Source organism: Falco biarmicus, chromosome 1 (assembly GCF_023638135.1).
Source record: "Falco biarmicus isolate bFalBia1 chromosome 1, bFalBia1.pri, whole genome shotgun sequence".
Classification (NCBI taxonomy): domain Eukaryota; kingdom Metazoa; phylum Chordata; class Aves; order Falconiformes; family Falconidae; genus Falco; species Falco biarmicus.
Window position 1 is genome coordinate 34,173,631 of NC_079288.1, and position 17,773 is coordinate 34,191,403.

The following is a 17,773-nucleotide window of genomic DNA, read 5'->3' on the forward strand; positions in this document are numbered from 1 at the left end:
AAATATATAGAATCAGTGCTACCCATCAGATTTAAAAAGATGTTCTGCTTTGTATTCATGTCTGCTCTCTCCCACTCCCCAGGAAGTGCAGCATGGAAGAACCTGATCCTGCATTTGTGTTATCTCCATCCCCAACTGCTCCTGCCTGCTCTCACCACAGATTCCAGTTCACAGGTGGATTTCTGCAGGATCAGCCCCAGCACCAAACTGGCTGGGGCGAAATTAAATCCATAAACCACAATGCAAGTGTCCCAAGGGCGAGCTCCATCATACATCCATCTTCAGCATCATGAAGGCGCTCCAATGATACACAATCACATGCAGTTTTGCTAGGCAGAAATAATTCAGCCCAAAAGTGTTTGCAAGCTCTGAACATGGGTTTGTCCTACAGCGTCAGCCTCTCAGCCTCTGGATTTCTATTTGTGGCCATCAGCAACTCCAGGAAGCAACTCAGCAGTGCTGTCACACCAATGGAGATGCCCACCCGCCTGAGCTCAACAACTATTCCCCTGCAAGCACCACACTGCAAGGGCATTAAGACTATCATTAGCCAGGAGAAAGGGTGGAAATGCCCCCAGGAAAGGCGAAGAGCAGAGCCCTTTGCACATCCTCAGCGCCACGATGGGCAACGTGGGTCCTGCAAGCTTGGAGCAATGCAGCAGGTCCCCCCGCTTTGCTCTTTCTCTGATTGCAGGCAGGGAGGTGTCAGGATCCTGTCCCTGTCCCATCCTGCATCCTCCCAGCCTGACAGGGACCACCCAGCTCCTCCTCACAAGAGACATGGACCCCGCAGGGATGGGCACAGGGAGATGCGAGACCAAACCGCAGATTTTCAGGGCGCTTCGCACCACGTTTTCACCTCATTCTCTGGAAACAGCTCAGCTCCTCTCCCTATCCCAAAAAGTCCCACTGGCAGCCACGCATGGCCACAGAGCCCACGGGCAGACCCTGCCCTGATGCCTCCGTACCCAGCTTCAAGCTGAAGCCTCCTGCCAGTTAGAACAAACCCATGCCCCGAGCTGGCCTGCTGGCTTCTTTTATTACGCTGATGCCTTGCAATAAGAGGATGAAACCATAAGGGCAAGTAATGAGATAGTGGCTGTGACCTTCCCAGCCCAGCAAAGCTCATTATCTGCTCCAAAGGTCCCTCTCACATACAGCGGGCACAGAAACACCCATTTTGGCGCAGCTTGCTGGCACTGAGGATGGAAATTGCTGGCTGTCCCTGGCTCAGCGGGTTGAGCGCTTTAAAACGATGCGCTAGGAGATCGCCTGTAATTATCACGCTGCAATTAAACACAGTTTGTAAGGTATAATGGTAAATTAGGAGAAAAGGAGGTCATTATAGAGAAGCCACACAAAGCCAGCCCTCCAGTGTGTCACCAGGCTGCAGAGAGCAGCAGGATGTGGAGGAGAAATTGCTTGATCAGTTGACAGGAATCAAAGTCCTAAATAAAAATCGCAGCATATCAAACCTCGGGTCCTCCCATCCCAAGGCTGCTAAGCTCCATGGACCTATGCTGTACTCCAAAGGGAAATCTGCACTGACAGGCTTCATTTACAGCCATTAAAAAAATTTAAAAATCCAAGTGATGGAGAAGTGGCTGCTGGCTTTGCAGACCTCCTCCACCAAGTGTGGGGAGGTTTTGGGAAGATGACCAAGATGGCCCTCATGGGGCCTCAGACCCCACCAGCAGCAGTGGTACCTCCACATAGCTGGTCCTTGTTCCTGGCAGCGCTCCACAACTTGTGTCCATGTGGATTTAGGAGCTGGCTGGGGTACGTATGCACAGGATTTATTCTCTGTTTTTGAAAGACTGTAAGGCCACCTTTCTCTGTAATTCAGACACTGGCACGAGCGCCGTCCCCATGGTCTGATCCAAACCTTTATACTCATGAAGCATCTGGATCCAACACAAAAGAGCACCACATTTGCTTGTTGGAAGAGAAGCGATGCTGAGGGTGGCAACATGAGAACATCCTGCCAGAAAGATCCCCCAAACCCAGCTCAGCAGCTGCCAGCAGCAGCCAAGCAAATTAAAAGTTACTAATTTGCTTTTGTAACTCCTACAGCCAGACAGTGCCGAGTTTCACAGGGATGCTTGCCAGAGGCGAGAGTAGCACTGAACAGGGCTGAGGGTGTATTTTATCACCACAGTCTCCATTCAAGAGAGCTCATTCCTGAGCCAAAATACACCCCAGAACCCCCGCGTGGAGAGCTGGGGCAGCCCCACAGCACCAGCCCATGAGCTCCCCGGGGCTGCAGGGAGCTGAGCATGAGCAGCTCAGACACGAGCATCTCCCCCACAAAGGTCAATATTGAAGGGAAATGAACCCCAGCCCTTATCTCGGGCTTGGCTGTCAGGTTTTCTCAACCCCCATGGCTGCTCACATGGTCCATGAGGAGCCAGGTCTCAGCCACGTCTCGGCTCCATCCTGGCTCACCACCCAACAGCCCCACTCCCTTCAGCAGCTCAAACCAACTCCCACCTTGGATAAGCCTGTTTTGGCTGTCCCCAACTTTAGCAATAACAAACCCAAGATCAGTAGTTGTTGCATTACGGTATTTGCTTACACAGCACCAGCTCAAGCAAGGAGCCATGATGACCCTTCCCCAAGACAAACAGGCACATGAAATGCAGCCACAGCCTGACATCCTCTGGGGCCACATCGTCCCCAGCTGTCAGCAGCAGTAATTAAAATGCCGCTGGCTGCTGCCGTCCACTGAAGGACATGACATGACTTACTTCTGGTCACAGCCACAAAATCCCAGAGAGCTGCAGCATCCCCTTGGACACACGTTCCTCTTCCAGCGAAACCCCTTGCTGCACACTGTCCCCATCCCCCTGAGATGCAGGATGAAGCCCCTGGACACACTGCACCAGAGCTGGCATGCCAGCGTGGCGCTGCTGCTCGGTGTGGGGACACACATCGAGGAGGCCAGCCCGATGCTTCCAAAGGAAACAAATCCGGAAGGAAACCAGTCACGAGGCTCCTCCGGGACTGCTCAGCCAGGTCTTCTGTTCCAGGCTGGGACAGCTTTGCCACCGCTCTCTGTGACATCCATCACCAAGATGCTTTTTCCAGCTGGCTGAGCACCACCAGCTCCCAGGGCTGTTTGGTGCCACTGCAGAGCAAGGAAATGTAGCTAGGAAAACGGTCCTGGAGGAGAGGGGAGTGAAGGCAAATGGGAGACAAAGTTGGAAAGGGGAATGTCTTGCGGGGCGTGGATCTGGGGCATGACGGTGAGAACCTGAGCAGCAAGCGACCATCATGCAGGAAAGGGAGGAAAGAAGAGCGACATTCACTGCGCACAACAACCAGAGCAGGAGGCAGCACCTCGGTGGGATGCTCTCCACATGCCTTCCCTCAGGCAGAGCCACAGATAATCAGAGATGCTGTGCACAGGGACACATAGCTTACCCTGCTGCCACCACTCCAACCACACCAGCAGTGCCCTGGAACCCTCACACTCCAGCCATACCCAAAGAAGCATCAAGAATGATGCTCCCACACCTCGACCCACTGGGGCAGCCAAGGAGGACCAGCTGCAGCAGGAGATGGCATGACAAGGTCCCAGGACAAGCTTGGACCCAGGGAAGGAGACAATCCCTTCATGCCCCCACTCTGCCAAATCCTGACTTCAGGCAGGTTTGGCTCACTGCTCTGCACCATGCTGGGATGACTCCTGACTCCGCTCCCCTCCTGGGCCACTGCCCCTGTCACAACAGCCCAGCCACTGGTCAGGACCTAGGCTGAAAGCACCCACAAGCTGCTCACCCTCATTGTCCTCCTGCCTGCTCTTGTTTCAAGTGAAGCCAGAGGTAAAGGGTCCAGGAGCCACCCACTGTTTCCTTAGTACCCATCTTACCTCAAACAGAAGCTGGGAACATCCGTGGGGGAACCTGGACCTTCTGCTTCATCGCTCGCACGCATCGCTGCTTCCCACCTCCATCAGTGGGTTGTGTCACATCGTCCCCAACAGCAACACCTCTTACAAGCCACACAGGATAAAGGCAGACAACCACTTTTGGTGGCAGCAATCCTTCCTCTGAGGGAAGCTGAGGAGCAAAGGGAAGACCCCACCAGCAATCCCGGAGGGATGCAACCAGCTGCCTCGGACCAGTCCTGGTGCAGATTAAGGTGAGGGCAAGGGACACAAACCTGCCCCAAACTCCAGCATCCCAGGTCACCACTCATTCACTTCATTAACCCCTGGCTTGGTGATTCAAAGGTGCAAACAACTGCAACAGCCAAGCAGAGCAACACCTCGAAATCCAGCTTATAAAACCCTTATGGAGTGGCAGCTAAATTTAGTTACAGCTGAACCTGATCTGGGTGGTAAGCAAGAGACAGCCACAAATCCACATTACGCTGGTGCAGGGACACAGGCCATCCTCACAAAGGTCAGCAGGCAAGAGCCTGCTTTATGAATGTACCACAAAGGAGAACATAGCCCCCAGTTTGCAGGATGAAAGCAAAAGAAAAGCAATTTCCTAGTGAGCTATATGGCTGGGGTGTCGAGGCAATGCACATCTAAAGATACAGCCTTCATACAGATATCTCCATCATCATCTGCAGTTTACTCACCCTACAGCTCTCCTGCAGCACCAGGAAGACCAAGTCATACCCCATACACCCACATCCCCGCAAGCCATCACTACCGTGAAGCAGCTGTATTTAAGCAGTGCCTGGATGCAGGTGGGGTTCGGACAGCACCAACATTTGCTCCACTCCTGCAGAACAGGGCAGCTCCTACCCCCAGCCCAGCCAGGCAGGGACAGGGCACAGCAGTGCTGTGCATGCAGGGCTTTCAGGGAGCCACCTGCTAACACCCCGGAGCAGGGTCTATCACGAGGGAAGTCACCTGCTTTCAGTGCCTCCTAGAGAAAAAGGTGATTTCTTCCTCCCATTCTACTGCACCTACACAAACTTTATCTGCTGCCCTCCTCAAAAGTCTCCTCATGAGCAAGGAGAGGGACCGGCAGAGGATGCTGCGCCCATCCCCACCCAGCATCCCATCCCAGCAGAAGAATGCTTTTAATCCTCCAGCACCCTAGCTGATGCCTCCTCACATACAGGGGAGATGGCAGGGTACAGGAGGTGGCACAACATGCCCCAACTTTTGCCACAGGGCCAGAGCTGGATAGAGTCCCAAAGTCCAACTGCCAGCCTTGCAGCCCAGAGGCCGTACCATTCCTCAGCATCATCAGGGTCAGAGAGCAGTGGCCAAGATGTTCTCCTTCGCCACAAGCAAGCCTGCTTGAAAACAATCAAGACGAAGGTAAGGGTAGGAAGCAGGGCTGCTTAGTCACCCCTGAATGTCCCAAACAGTGCTTACCCCTCGTCATCTTGGCAATTCTGGCAGGTCACCAATGACTGAAGATAAAAGCAAGTTCCATCCATCTGCAGTACAGGTCCAAGGTCCCAGAGGAGTCCAGCATTACCTGCAACCAGGTGGCAGGAGGGACAGAGGTGGCTTCTCTTTCTCCCAGTTGCTGGAACAAGTTGTAGCAGGTCCTAATTCAGTGTTGGATGATGGTGCTGTAAATCACTTGTCAAGACAAGGAGGCACGGCCAAGGTGGTCAAAAGAGCATGTTTTCATGGAAAAACACCATTGAGACTCCTCCAAATTCCCATGGAGGAAGAGGCAAGGTGCCATCAAGATCCTGCTGGGCAGCAGGAGGCGAGATGTGGTGCCACCAGCTCTGTGGTCTGTCCCCATGCTCAGCAGCCGCTGCCATGATGGGCAAATTTAGCACTTTTCACACATTTGTCATGGCAAATATACCAGATTTCACAGCTTGCTGCAGGCTAACAGGAACACTGTTAACAGTCCGTGGATTATCTATGCTGCTGAAAATGATCACCTGAGGTCACCCGCACCCTGCCAAGGTGGTGATGGTGTCACACACCTGTGGGCACCTCTGCAGAGCAGCAGTGCTTCTGGGTTCCTCAACGAGAGCAGTCAAAAATAGGTATAAGGGATAAAGAAATTAGGTTAATTAGCTTGAAAGTGTAAATGGTCACATCAAGGTATGCCAGATTTCTGCGCAGGGGTCTGAACCACAGGGGATGACAACTTCTCAGGAGGCCTAGCAAGGCTAAGCATTTTACCACCTCCAGCACGATGCTGATGGATGCCGAGAGAACGTGCTCAAACCTGTAGTCCCACCTGCCCTGAGCATCCCGAAGGAACAGCTCTGCAAATCTAACCTTGGGGAGGAAAAAACCTACCAGGAAGTGCCTGCTGTTCTGGGAGTGACATCTCCTGCTCCTCAACCAGACCCTTCCTTTGCCTGCATGGGACAAGGAGCACTTCATCACCCAGGAGTGACATGAGAGAAGGCAACTGCCAGATGCATTCAATCATCTCTTTTTCAACAGTGAATTATGCAGCAAGAGGCATCACTTCATTCATGAGGGGAAATAGTGCCTTGCCTTTTTGCATGCATCTGGTGCCTCAGAGATAAGTGCTCCCTTCCTTCCTGGAGTCATCAAAACCCTGGGACACATCTGTGCTGCTGCTTACTGCATAACAGCTCCCCCAGGGAAGGGCAATTTCTGATCCTCTTTTTAGCTCTGACCGCATTCACACCGTGTCAGCAATCCAGGTGCATGGCACGGCATAAAAATGAGTTGTTTGGATTCAAAGCGGTGAGATACACAGAGCGTTTGGACCGAGACAGGGTTAATTTGTCCTTACACTCCACCAAAATACTCTTGAGCAGAAAGCAAAAGGGAAAACACAAGGATGAAGCTGACCTGAATCCCAAATCATCTCACACCAACAGTCAGATCGCAACAAGACGTGGTTTTGAGCATAGTCATCTGCCGCAACAGCGAAGGTACCCACAGACGTGCCGGTGGCCCAAGGCCAGGCTGGCTGGACACCACCAAAGCAGCAGCACAGGGAAACATCCAGATCAACACAGACAGCTTAAATAATGGCAAATCTGTCCCAAATTCTTGGAGTGACCCTCAGCTGGCTCAAGATCATCCCAGCTGTCTGAAGCAGGAGGATGCAGACACACCAAGAGCTGCTTCTCCCTGGGGCAGGGCTGAGGAGAGCCTGAAAGAAGGTGTTGAGCTGAGCCTCATCAGGTCACACCACCACAAAAAAAAAAAAAATAAAGTGGCATTCCATAAAAACCTGTGAGGGCAGCAGATGTGAGTTCAACACAGAAAATCATCCTACTCCTTACTGCCTTTCTTTCCATATTTAAGTGTTACATTGGAAGGAGCTTTACATCCAGGCAAAAACGGGTGCTACAGAAATGCATGGATATAGAAAAGCCCGTTAGTGCCCCAAGGGGGAGTGGGAAGATGCCAGAGCAGAGCAGGCTCCAGCCCACCTCTTGGTGACCTGCTGCTCACACTGCACGTCGCCAATGCCAGCATCTCAGCAAGACCTCCAACGCTCACCCAAGGTGCTCACAAAACCACTGATGATCCTGTTCCAGGTGGCACCGTGCACCCCAGCAGCACCGGTTTCTCTCTGGGGACTGTGGATTCCCTCAGAGTCAGAGATGTCCAAGATGGAGATGTCCATACTCAGGTGGGAGTCGGATCTGGTCTCCTCGTCACATCTCTGGGAGTTTTACTACCTTATGTTATTATGGGCCATCTGCCTAAATGATACAAAGACACCAGCATTTTCCTCCATGAAGCAGGTTCAGCACTGCTTAGCCAGCCACACACACCTTGCCCTGGGTGTAGTTCCTCAAAAGAGGACCTCACCCAAGGGTCCAAAGCAGCAGAGGCAGTCCGGGGCCCACGCTGGCACCACGGCCAGACTGATTGCAGCAAGCACCATTACAGACATGTAATCCACCTCACGCAACAAAGAAAGGATCAGTGTTAAACAGTGGCAAATCTGCCAGCCCAGCTATGTTAACAGGTTCTAATCCCGTACCCATGCAGCCTTTACGTAGGCGACTGAATCTGCAACCATCGCATACTTGGCACGATAAAAGGAAATTTTCATTGTGGCTCTGAGAAGCAGAATAAACCAACGCTGCCCGTGGGTTACAGACCAAAGTGATGCCAGCCAGGAGCTGTGGGCCAGCAAACACACAGGGTCTGGTTTCCAAAGCATCGCTCCCTGGTGGAAAAACAACTGAGGCATTTGCTGGATGCTTCGGCATTCGGTACTACCCCTTCCACCCCAAGCCTCGCTGAGCAGCACACAGCAGCCTCCGCTGGCCATGCCAGAGGGTTTGTCAGGGCACCACAGCATGCCAAGGATGCACCAGGACCAGCATAGAAGATGCAGCTGGAGCTGAGGTGGGGAGCTGAGACTTCATGCTGGGACCTCCTGCTGTAGAGCAGCCAGCCCAGGATCGTGCACTTTCACTGGTCTCCTTCGGCAATGCTTAACATCTTCAGCTTTTCCTTTTAATGCTCTTGCCCACCCAGCCAGCAGCAGGGCCTCTCTCCTTGCACCAAAAATCAGCTCCCAGGGAAGCTCCCAGCATCAGCTCTTCCCCGGCCAGGAGGTATCTCCAAAGTGGCTGCTGTAGTTCCATCCTTCCTCTTCGCTTGCCCAAACCACCAAAACCCACTACAGCAGTGTGGGGACCCTGGCAAAGCAGAAGAGCCAACACCAAGAGAGCAGCCAGCCCCTGCTTTTAGCACACCTGGAGGCCTGACCCTGGCTCTGGTGGGCTTGGAGAGCTCTGTCCTGCAAACGGCTCTCATAAAGAGACATTTATGAGGCTCTCGCTGGCAGCTTCATTTCTCATCTGCCCAATGGAGCGAACTCCAGGCTGGAAGAGCATCTGTCCCCAATCGCATGGCAGGCGGCCGCAGTGGCAGCGAGCAGCTGGCATTGCCCACGGGCAGCTCCAGCCCTGGGACATGGAGGAAGCTGCTTCGGTTTGTACCTCAATTTCAGCCTCATGCAATGCCTCTGCAGCCCGCTCTGCTGTACAAAAGGTGGTGCAGGAGCAGTGGCTGCCATCAGCAGCTTCTCTGCAGGCAGCACCTCTCTATTCCACCAGTCTCCCAGTGCCATAACTTCCTCTGGGTAAATCCACAGAAAAGCCGTGCTGCCATTTCAATGTCTTCTCCTTCAACAGACACTGGAGGAAGAAGCTGGAGAGAAGCACCTTGGTGCATCAGCCCAAGTAAAAGGCGAACACAACCCTTACGATACCAGGAGCAGAACTCCACAAGGGATTAACCAAGCGACACTTTGCTGTGTGCCCTCCCCAGGTCCCCATCCTGCCCCAACGCACCAGTAACCACCAGGCACAGACACGTGGCAGCTACCCGTGTGCTGTGGGCAACTGCCAGAGGATCACACAAGGTATGGGCAGGGCTCACCCGGTGACAGCACAGTGTTTTAACATCAGAGGCAATGCCTGGCTGGGCTGTCTCACGGTTCAGCAGAGCTGCTGATCAACATCAGGCACTGCTGACAGTGCAATCCCCATCTACAACGTGCTAAGCCCACCAACATGCAGCCCTGCTGATCCAGCAGCCGCCTGAGCAAAAATGCTGGAAAGTCTCCACTGAAAGCTGCAACAGAGAAGTTATCGCACTCAGCCAAAAAAACAGGAGGACAGAGCTGTGAGAGACATCATCAGGTACTGGTAACGGATACGTCCCCCTTCCTCTTGCACAAGGCTCCGAGGGGAGCCCCAGCAGAGAGTCTGAAGCCTTCTGAGGGTCAGATGAACACTATGAGGAGGAAGAGGAGGAGGAGGGGGAGAAGGAAAAGTGAGAAGCCCCAAGACATGGTGAGGATAAAGCAAGTTGTCTGCAGGAGCACCAGCTGAAAGCCCTGGCCAGCATGGAGGTCCCATAGACGCACGTGAGGTCTAAGCAGCCACACACATAATATAATCTGGCTGGAAGGACTCAGCAACCATGGGGAATGATGATGAAGGGAGCTGGAGGAAGGCGCCGCCTGTCTGGATGAATCTGATCAGAGATACCCTCACACCTCTAAATTTAAAAAAGCAATAAAGGATGCTCCAAAGAAAGTCACAGCAGCTTTGAGCACAGGGGCCAGGCTCTGCATCTAAACAACCCCTGGACCCCAGTCCCACTCTAACAGCTGTGCAGGCAGGGACAGAACCCAGGGTGACACCCACCACCTTCCACCACCTCCCCTGGGTAACAGCAAGCACCCACCAGTTACTTATTCATCAGCGCAGTGCATCCACAGCAAAACCACCCCAGGACATGCAGACCCCTCGCTGCAGCCTTCTCATCTGACAAGGATTAGGGCTGGGTTAAAGATTTAATCCCAAGGCTGGGGGTTTTCTGGGTCAGTGACATCGTTTGCAATGCACTGATTAGTGTGCATGTTGTTAGCATAGCACAGATAATTAACACGGGCTGCATTACCTGCAAGAACAAGCTCCCTCTTCACAATCACCATTGCAATAGTCACAGGGAAGAGAAAGCCAGCCCCGCTGCAGGGTTTTGCTCTGATTTGAGGCAATAGAGCATCTGCCTGGGGCCATCGAGGGCAGTGGCGGGAGGCAATCCCTGCCACTAACAACGTAAATCCGGAGGCTGAAGCTGGAGCTTGTTTGGTGCATTGCCTGAATTAGCCCCTGTAGTATAAGGATGCACAGGGTGGAGGCTCCTCCAGCCCCACTGGCTGTATTGGGAGCAGCCCCGCGGGCTGCTGTTCTCTCCCTGCCCCAGCTGCCTGGAGTACTATGAAGAAGAGTTCGGGTCAGTCAGCCTCCCTGTGTCGTGATGGGTTTGGGGGACCCTGAGGGACAGCATTGCACGCCCACCCTGTGCCAGCAGCTGGCTCTGCGCTGGGACCTGGCCAGGTTTGCACAGGCAGCATCACCCCCAACCATGCGGTCGCCCCAGGGAAGAGATCCCGGGGACTCAGTTTCCTACCAGCTTTAAGCAGTTTTGCAAGCACACACAGACACATACGGCAGTTAACCTATCACTAAAATAAACCATTAGAAATCACACACTGGGCTGGAGGCTGCTCTGGTGAACCTGATGCTGCTCAGAGCACATACTCAACATCAGTCCGGTTTAACATGGCAACAATTTCAGGAGTACGGATTAATCACAGCAGCATCCCTATGGGAGACTCGGCACTTCACAAAAAGAGCAGTGAAACTGGGCCCTGGGAGGGCAGAGGAATGGCTCTGGGGAAGCACATCTTGCTCCAGCACAGGCACCCAGGAGGTCTCCAAATAAATAATTGAGCAGCTGTAATCACCCCAGCTCCAGCACTCAGACCTTCTACAACTCACCCAGGAGTGGATGCCTCCACTGGGCAAATGCCACTCAGTCTCCAGGAGCCACGCATGGCCACAGGGAGAAGCTGGCTACTCCTCAAGCCACCAGCTCATGGTACAGGGCCACCCCATAACTACTGCTGAGCCAGAGCACAGCCCCAGAGGGCTCCACAGACAGAAATGCTGCCAGGGCTGGAGGATAGAGCCTCTGGAATGCGGCTGGGCATCCCGGAGAGGCTTAAACAAACAACCCACAGCCACCTTCCCCAGGGATGAAGCAGCACATATCATTATCGATCTCGCTTCTGGTTCCAGCACTGTGTTGCACATACTTAAAACCCCTCCCTACAGGTTCAGAGGGGCGAAGGATGCTCTTTGCTGGTGTGTTGGGATGCCAGTACTCCAAATGGATCTGTTCCCACAGGAAAGGAAAACGTGGGTGGGGAAGTCAGCCTGCCTCAAAGTGGGTGCCAGCATCCTCTGTATGACAGGCTTGGGTGGCCACCAGCACAGTGGCCTCTCATAAGAGCAGTCATGGAGTCCTTCATGTCCCTGAAACGGCCTGCTCCTTGCCAGCCTGTGCAGGGCTCCCTTCTCGCAAAACCTTGCCTGCTCAGTATCTCCCACCTCGCACCACACCTCTGCCCTGGCTGCCTCTCTCATCCCTCCTTGCCTGGGCTGCACCACCCAGCAGAGTCTTCTTCCACCTCCGCTCCTCATAAACTTCTAGGGAAAATGCCGACTAACCCAGGAACAACAAACCAAGCCCAAGCCCTGCTGCTCTCCTAGCTCACATCCCTTAAGGGAGCACAAAGCAAGCCAGGAGAACAGCTACTGCACGCTCGCATACAGTTTGGCTGCCTCTGAGCTTCACTGTAGCAAACCCCATTCCCATTAAAAAACCATTTCTAGCACCACCCACAGCCCTGTGAGCTCTTCCTGACGCCCAAACTGGCTTCCTCAGCATATCCACATGGCCTTCCTGCCTGCTGTCTGCTGCTAAATTATGAGACAGGAGCCTTCCCTGCTCTTTGGATGAGTCTACGCAATACAGCGCAGCGCTCTTCATCTCTCTTCCTCTAATTACCCCCTTAATTTGTGGCTTCTTGTTTTCACACACCTCCCACTCCTCCCCCATGGCAGACTGACTTGCTTTTTTGTGTCTCCCCCTCGTTGCTCCTCACAGCCCCACTGACACCAGGCATCTTGGTCCCAGCAAGGCCGAACTCTGCCACGAGTCTCACCTGGCATGGTGTTACATGAGATCTCCAGGCACAGATGGGGGCAGAGCAAACAGGTGGCTCGCAGAGGTCTGGCCCTAAATTTAAGCCCTGCAGCAGTCAGCACCTCTGTATTTTAGATCCTCACCTGTAATGCAAAGGTCCAGCATATCCCACTATGTCTCGGCCAAAACATTCCTCCATCATTCTGAGCATCACCAGCCCAGGGACAGCCCGAGCCACTTTCTCCTCCCAATCTCCAGAGGAGAAGCACCCAGAGCATTCAGCAAGGAGGTCACCTTTGCAGTGAAGCTCTTTCATTTACATATATATTTATTTATTTCTACTTGCTTGTAGCCACTCCTCAGACATTTACATAATTGGATCACACACAGCTGGACAAAAACCACAAGCACTGGCCCTGGAGCATCCATCCCTTCACACTGCAGGCAGCAAAGCCCAGCCCTGCCCTGTCCCTTGCCTGCCAGCTGGGGAACACCAGCCACACAGATCCCAGCAGCCAGAAGCAAGACCTAAGCACATAGCCCCAGGCTGCTCCTGTGAGCCCAGCACTGCTCAGTAAAAGGGCAGTAAAAAAAAAAAAAAAAATAAAAATCAAAAAGGGCAGACAGCTCCTGGGGGTTTGTTGTAGCTGGCGGGTCACAGGTCCAAACCCCCCTAAATCGCTCCAGCATGCAACTGAAAAAGAAGTGAACGCAGCGCAATCTCGGCAACAATCGAGCAGCACTGCATGTCACCATCCTCAGCCAGCCAAGGCATGGACGTGAGCCACAGCGTCTCCTGCAAAAGCCAATCTCTGCTGCCCCAGCAGAGGCGATGCCCTGGGAGGCAGGATTTGGCTGTGCTGGGTGGAGCGGATCAGCAAGGTTTGGTGCTACAGCCAGGGCAGAGCGTGGACATGCAGTATCCACATGCCGGCAACAGCCTGTCACTGCTAGCTCAGTCCTCTCTGGGGAATAGCTGGCAAATAAGGGTGGTTTAATTGCTCCTGCAAGGCACTACCAGCACCTCAAAATCACCTTGTGCTCCCGTGAGATGTGTGGCCCTGAGAAGCCTGCAGGGATCGCGGTGGGCAGGGGCAGGGGCAGGGTGTATTTTCACCTACTGCCAGGAGATGGCTTGACTCCATGTGCTTCCCTGTAGCGATGTTTTGTCTTTCAATACGGGAGATTTTGGGACCTTTGCATTGCACAGAGCAACCCCCCCACTCCACGAGACTCCCTGGGCAGGGTGCACGCAGCAGTTGCAGAAGGCATCACCCCATACTGAAAAAGGTAAATCAAGGTGCAAAAATCTGTGCAGGAAAAGGCGACAGCAGAGCTGGGAGCACCACCCCACCATGATGGGGTCGTCAGGCTGTCGGACCCCTTCCCTCCTGGTCCCCCAGACCTGTTCACCATCCTCTTGCCTTTCTAATCCATCCCCTGCAAAGTATCGCTGCTTCCTTCGGTGTCAGCATCCCCTGCCCACAGTTCTATCTGAAACGACAGGCTCAGCAGGAAGCTGTGACAGCCGTAACCAAACCCCTGGAGCTGCCACTCTGCTCCCATCCTGCTTCTTCCATGTTTCAGCCCTTCCCCTTCAGACATCTCCTCAAGATGCTCAGCCACAAGCTGAAGTACAAAAGGATGCTATTAAAAACAGACCTTTGACACCCACCTGAAAACAAAGGCTTCACTCCCTCCTTGGCCCCTCTCACCTGCTCAGTGTTTTGGACAAACCACCTTTCTACCATTTTTTCCCTGCACAACAGTTTTCATGCTATTTTCCACCATCCAGACAGCCTAGCTGAAGCTTTCATCATGTCACAACCACCACAACCTCCTCCTCTCTGGGCTGGACATAGCCAATATTGCTCTGCTCATCTCTTCCCAAAAGGCTGCCAGAGAAATCCTCTCCCCAGCAATTCCTTGCCCACATCCCATCACTAGTCTGCCTCCTAACAGCAAACCTTGGCAGCACTGAGGGCTCCACCATCACCTCCCACCGCTCGCAACACTGCCATCCCCACTCCAAAAACTTTGACAAACTCTCCACGGGGAGTGTGCTGCACGGGCACCCCCAAAGCTGCTCCAAAACACAAAACACCGTCTCAGGAAACCCTTTCCCCCCATGGCTACAAAATCCTGAGTGGAGACTGGGAGGATGCTGCAACCTCAGGGCTCCCAAGTACCCTCCAGCTCCCATTGAAGATGATTATTATTTTTTTAAAAGCCCACATAAAAGAACACACGACCTCCTTTTGCCCAGGGCTGGAACAGCACAACGACAGCACTGCTCCATTCACAATTCCCCGAGCTCTGCCTTCACATATGATTCCAGCTCTGTTAGGTTTTTGGGCTGTTGTTGTTTGTTGGGGTTGCGTTTTTTTTGCTTTAAATATTTCACTTAGTTTTCCTCTCTCTTCCCCTCCCCAGAGAATATAAGGCTCCCCAAGAAGGGTCATCTCCCTGCGATGGAGGCAGATTCACCCCACAAACAGAAGCTGTCCAAAAAATAATCAGAAAGCATCATCACACTGCACAAGGCAGGGAGCAGCGTTGGTGCCAGTACACGCTTCACAACGTCTAACCAGCCGGGCTGGAAGAACACAGCCAGCACGAGACAGCTCTCGGACCCCGCCAGGGTTAAATTCCCCCATCGTGTAAAACACAAGCAGCTTTACAGAACTCAGTGAGGATGTGGGTCTGCCTCTGCAGCAGGCAATGGGCTCCGAATTGCTGTGCCAGTCACAAAACCACCCCCAGGAACAGCAGAAAGCCCCTCTGCACTCCAAACCGCCTCATTACCCAGCTTTACATCCAAAACATCCTATTTTGGAGCAGAAAGCACACTATAAAATGTAACAGACCTATATCTCAGGTCTCCCTCACGCGCGCCCATGCCCGCTTCCCAGGCTGCAGCTTCCCAACTTCCCACCCCCACGCCGTGGTGCTGAGCCGGCACCGAGCCCCAAGCCGTGCCCCAGCCCCGTGAGCCAACACACAGCTCCTGCAGAGAGCCGGTGCACAGGGAGTAAACGGGGCCGTGCCAGGGGGAAGAAGGACAATGGAGGAAGAGGAGGAGAAAACACACTTCTCCCTCTGCCTCTTCAAAACCGCGGTGCCTCAGCCGGCAGCACTTACGTTGATCATAGCATTGGAGGTGATGCGGAAGAGCGTGGCTCGTTCATTCACCGCCTTGATCTTCTCACCGCTCTCGGCTGGCAGCTTCAGGTTCTCCAGCTCGCTGAGCGAGCGCTGCAGGGCCGCCCCATGCTTCGCGATCAGGTCATTGCAAGTGCTCAGATCCTCCAGCTTACTCGAAAGGGTTTTCAGCGTGCCATGCAGCTCGCTCTTGTCTGACTGCGAGGCGGGCTCCTCATCGCCCGAGTCATCTGCAAAGGGAGGGATGGAGAAAAAACAGTTTCCATGGTTACCCCCGGACCGTACTAACCACCATGGCAGCGGGCAGGGGGACCTCCTGCCTCCTCCCGCACGCAGGCAGCTCTGTCAGGGCTGGGGGTCATGGCCACCACGCTCCCCAGGAGCAGAGCATGGTGTGGAGCGGCAATGTGGGAGCACCACCCTGAGCCCCAAGGCATCTGAAGGACTCCTGTGGCTGTCACCAGGATTTGGTTCAGGGCTACTAAGGCTGAGTGATAGGGGGTGGCATGGGGGGTGGCGTGCTGGTGCTACTGGCAAGGGTCACATGCCAAACCTCCCTTTTCCACAGTGTCAACTCACCCTGCACCAGAAGTGAAACTCACAGGAGCTCTGCAAGGTCTGCTTTGGGCAGGATAAACTATTTCACCCAAGGGAAAGGTCACAAAGACACAGGGGGGAGTAATAGCCTTTATCCAAAACCATCATCACATCTTCAGAAAGCAGAAAACTCCGTGATCAGCATCTCAGGTACAGCAGAAATGGTTATTCCTGCAATTTCAGAACACCTGGATGTCTTAAAACCAGAAAACCAACTGAAAACCAACCAAAAACCAAGTGAGTATAAAGCAGCATTTCTTCTCATCATCCCACCACTCCCCCAGGGAAGGCAGAGGAGGTGAATCGCTCTGAGGGGCAGCATTGCCCCAAGTAAATACAAAACACAAGAGCAGAGCAGGTCCTGCACAGCACCTGCACCCCATCCTTAGGTTTAAATTTTATCAAAGGTTTCTCCAGGTACACCCCAAAACCACCAAGGCAGCAGAGCAGGGAGCAGCCCCTTAATTTCCCCTCCCTCAAACATCAGTCTCTGGATTAAAAAGAGATGGGGACCAGCAAAACTTGCCTGGCAGCTTCTGGGTGAACCAGGGCAGGTATGAGGATCTCCTCCAAGTCAGCCAGGCTGAAAGACATTGCAATGCTGCAAAGCACAGACCTCGGGGATGCCTCACTTACAATGGGGTGCAGCACATCCCCTTTCTGGGCTGCAAGGAAAGGAGAAAAGCCCATAGTTCACTGTTGTGTGGGTGCTTGGGTTTTATTCCTGGCTCATTTATAAGACCTTTGGAAATGCTCTAGATACAGAGAGTGATGTTCAGCCATCACACTTGTGGCTATGAAGCTACCCAGAAAGTATCTCATGGGACAAAGAAGTGTAGCCCGGGGATAAGATTTATCCTACACAGCAGGATCTACCCCAGCTGCCCTGCTGGGGCAATCAAAGCCCTGCTGGGAAACAGGGCACAGAGCAGAATGCAAGTGGCTCATGAAGCACCAGGGCGTCTCCTCCCAACACAACCATTTGGTCTGTCCACCACCCAGCCCCAAGCATCCACAGCACACAAATCTCTGACAAACACAAGGAGCTGCTGTTAAAGCCAGGAGACAATACAGTTTGTGGCCACCAAGGACAAAGGACTATCAGAGCCAGCATTCTCAGCACCCATGGGAAACCAACCAAGACCTTCCTGAGGAAGATGAACAGCCGGCCAAGGTGCTGGGAGCAGGGCCGGCTCCCATCAACAGCCTGGGGAGCTACTGAGCGAGCTGCATGGCTGGTGGACCAGCACTTTGGAAACACACGCCACCAGGGAAGTCTCTGGCACAGGTGGAGAGGACAGGTAGGGGGAAGAAAATGGGAGCATGCAGGTTTCAAAGGGCTCTGTCCCAGGAGGATGCACAGAGGTACCATGACAACAGGCATGGTCTTACACCACAGGCATCCTGTACATGCCATCTGCAAAAGGTCTAGCAAGAAAATTTAAGCCACTTATCCACCAGCAAGTAAAGTAACCAAAACCTCCCTAAGGTCCACTTTCTGTTTCAAGTATTTCCATAGTGCGTTTCATCTTGGGGCACACAAAGGCGCTCTGAATCCCTGGC

The 17,773-nt window shown here is 53.4% G+C and overlaps 1 protein-coding gene across 1 annotated transcript in view; it reads right to left on the reverse strand.

The window, feature by feature from the left end:
- The window catches only part of OSBP2 (oxysterol binding protein 2), a 117,404-nt gene that overhangs the window by 17,412 nt on the left and 82,219 nt on the right, over positions 1–17,773 (reverse strand). The window contains 1 exon segment of the mRNA XM_056342587.1: positions 15,593–15,843. Coding sequence (XP_056198562.1) covers positions 15,593–15,843 — 251 coding nt within the window.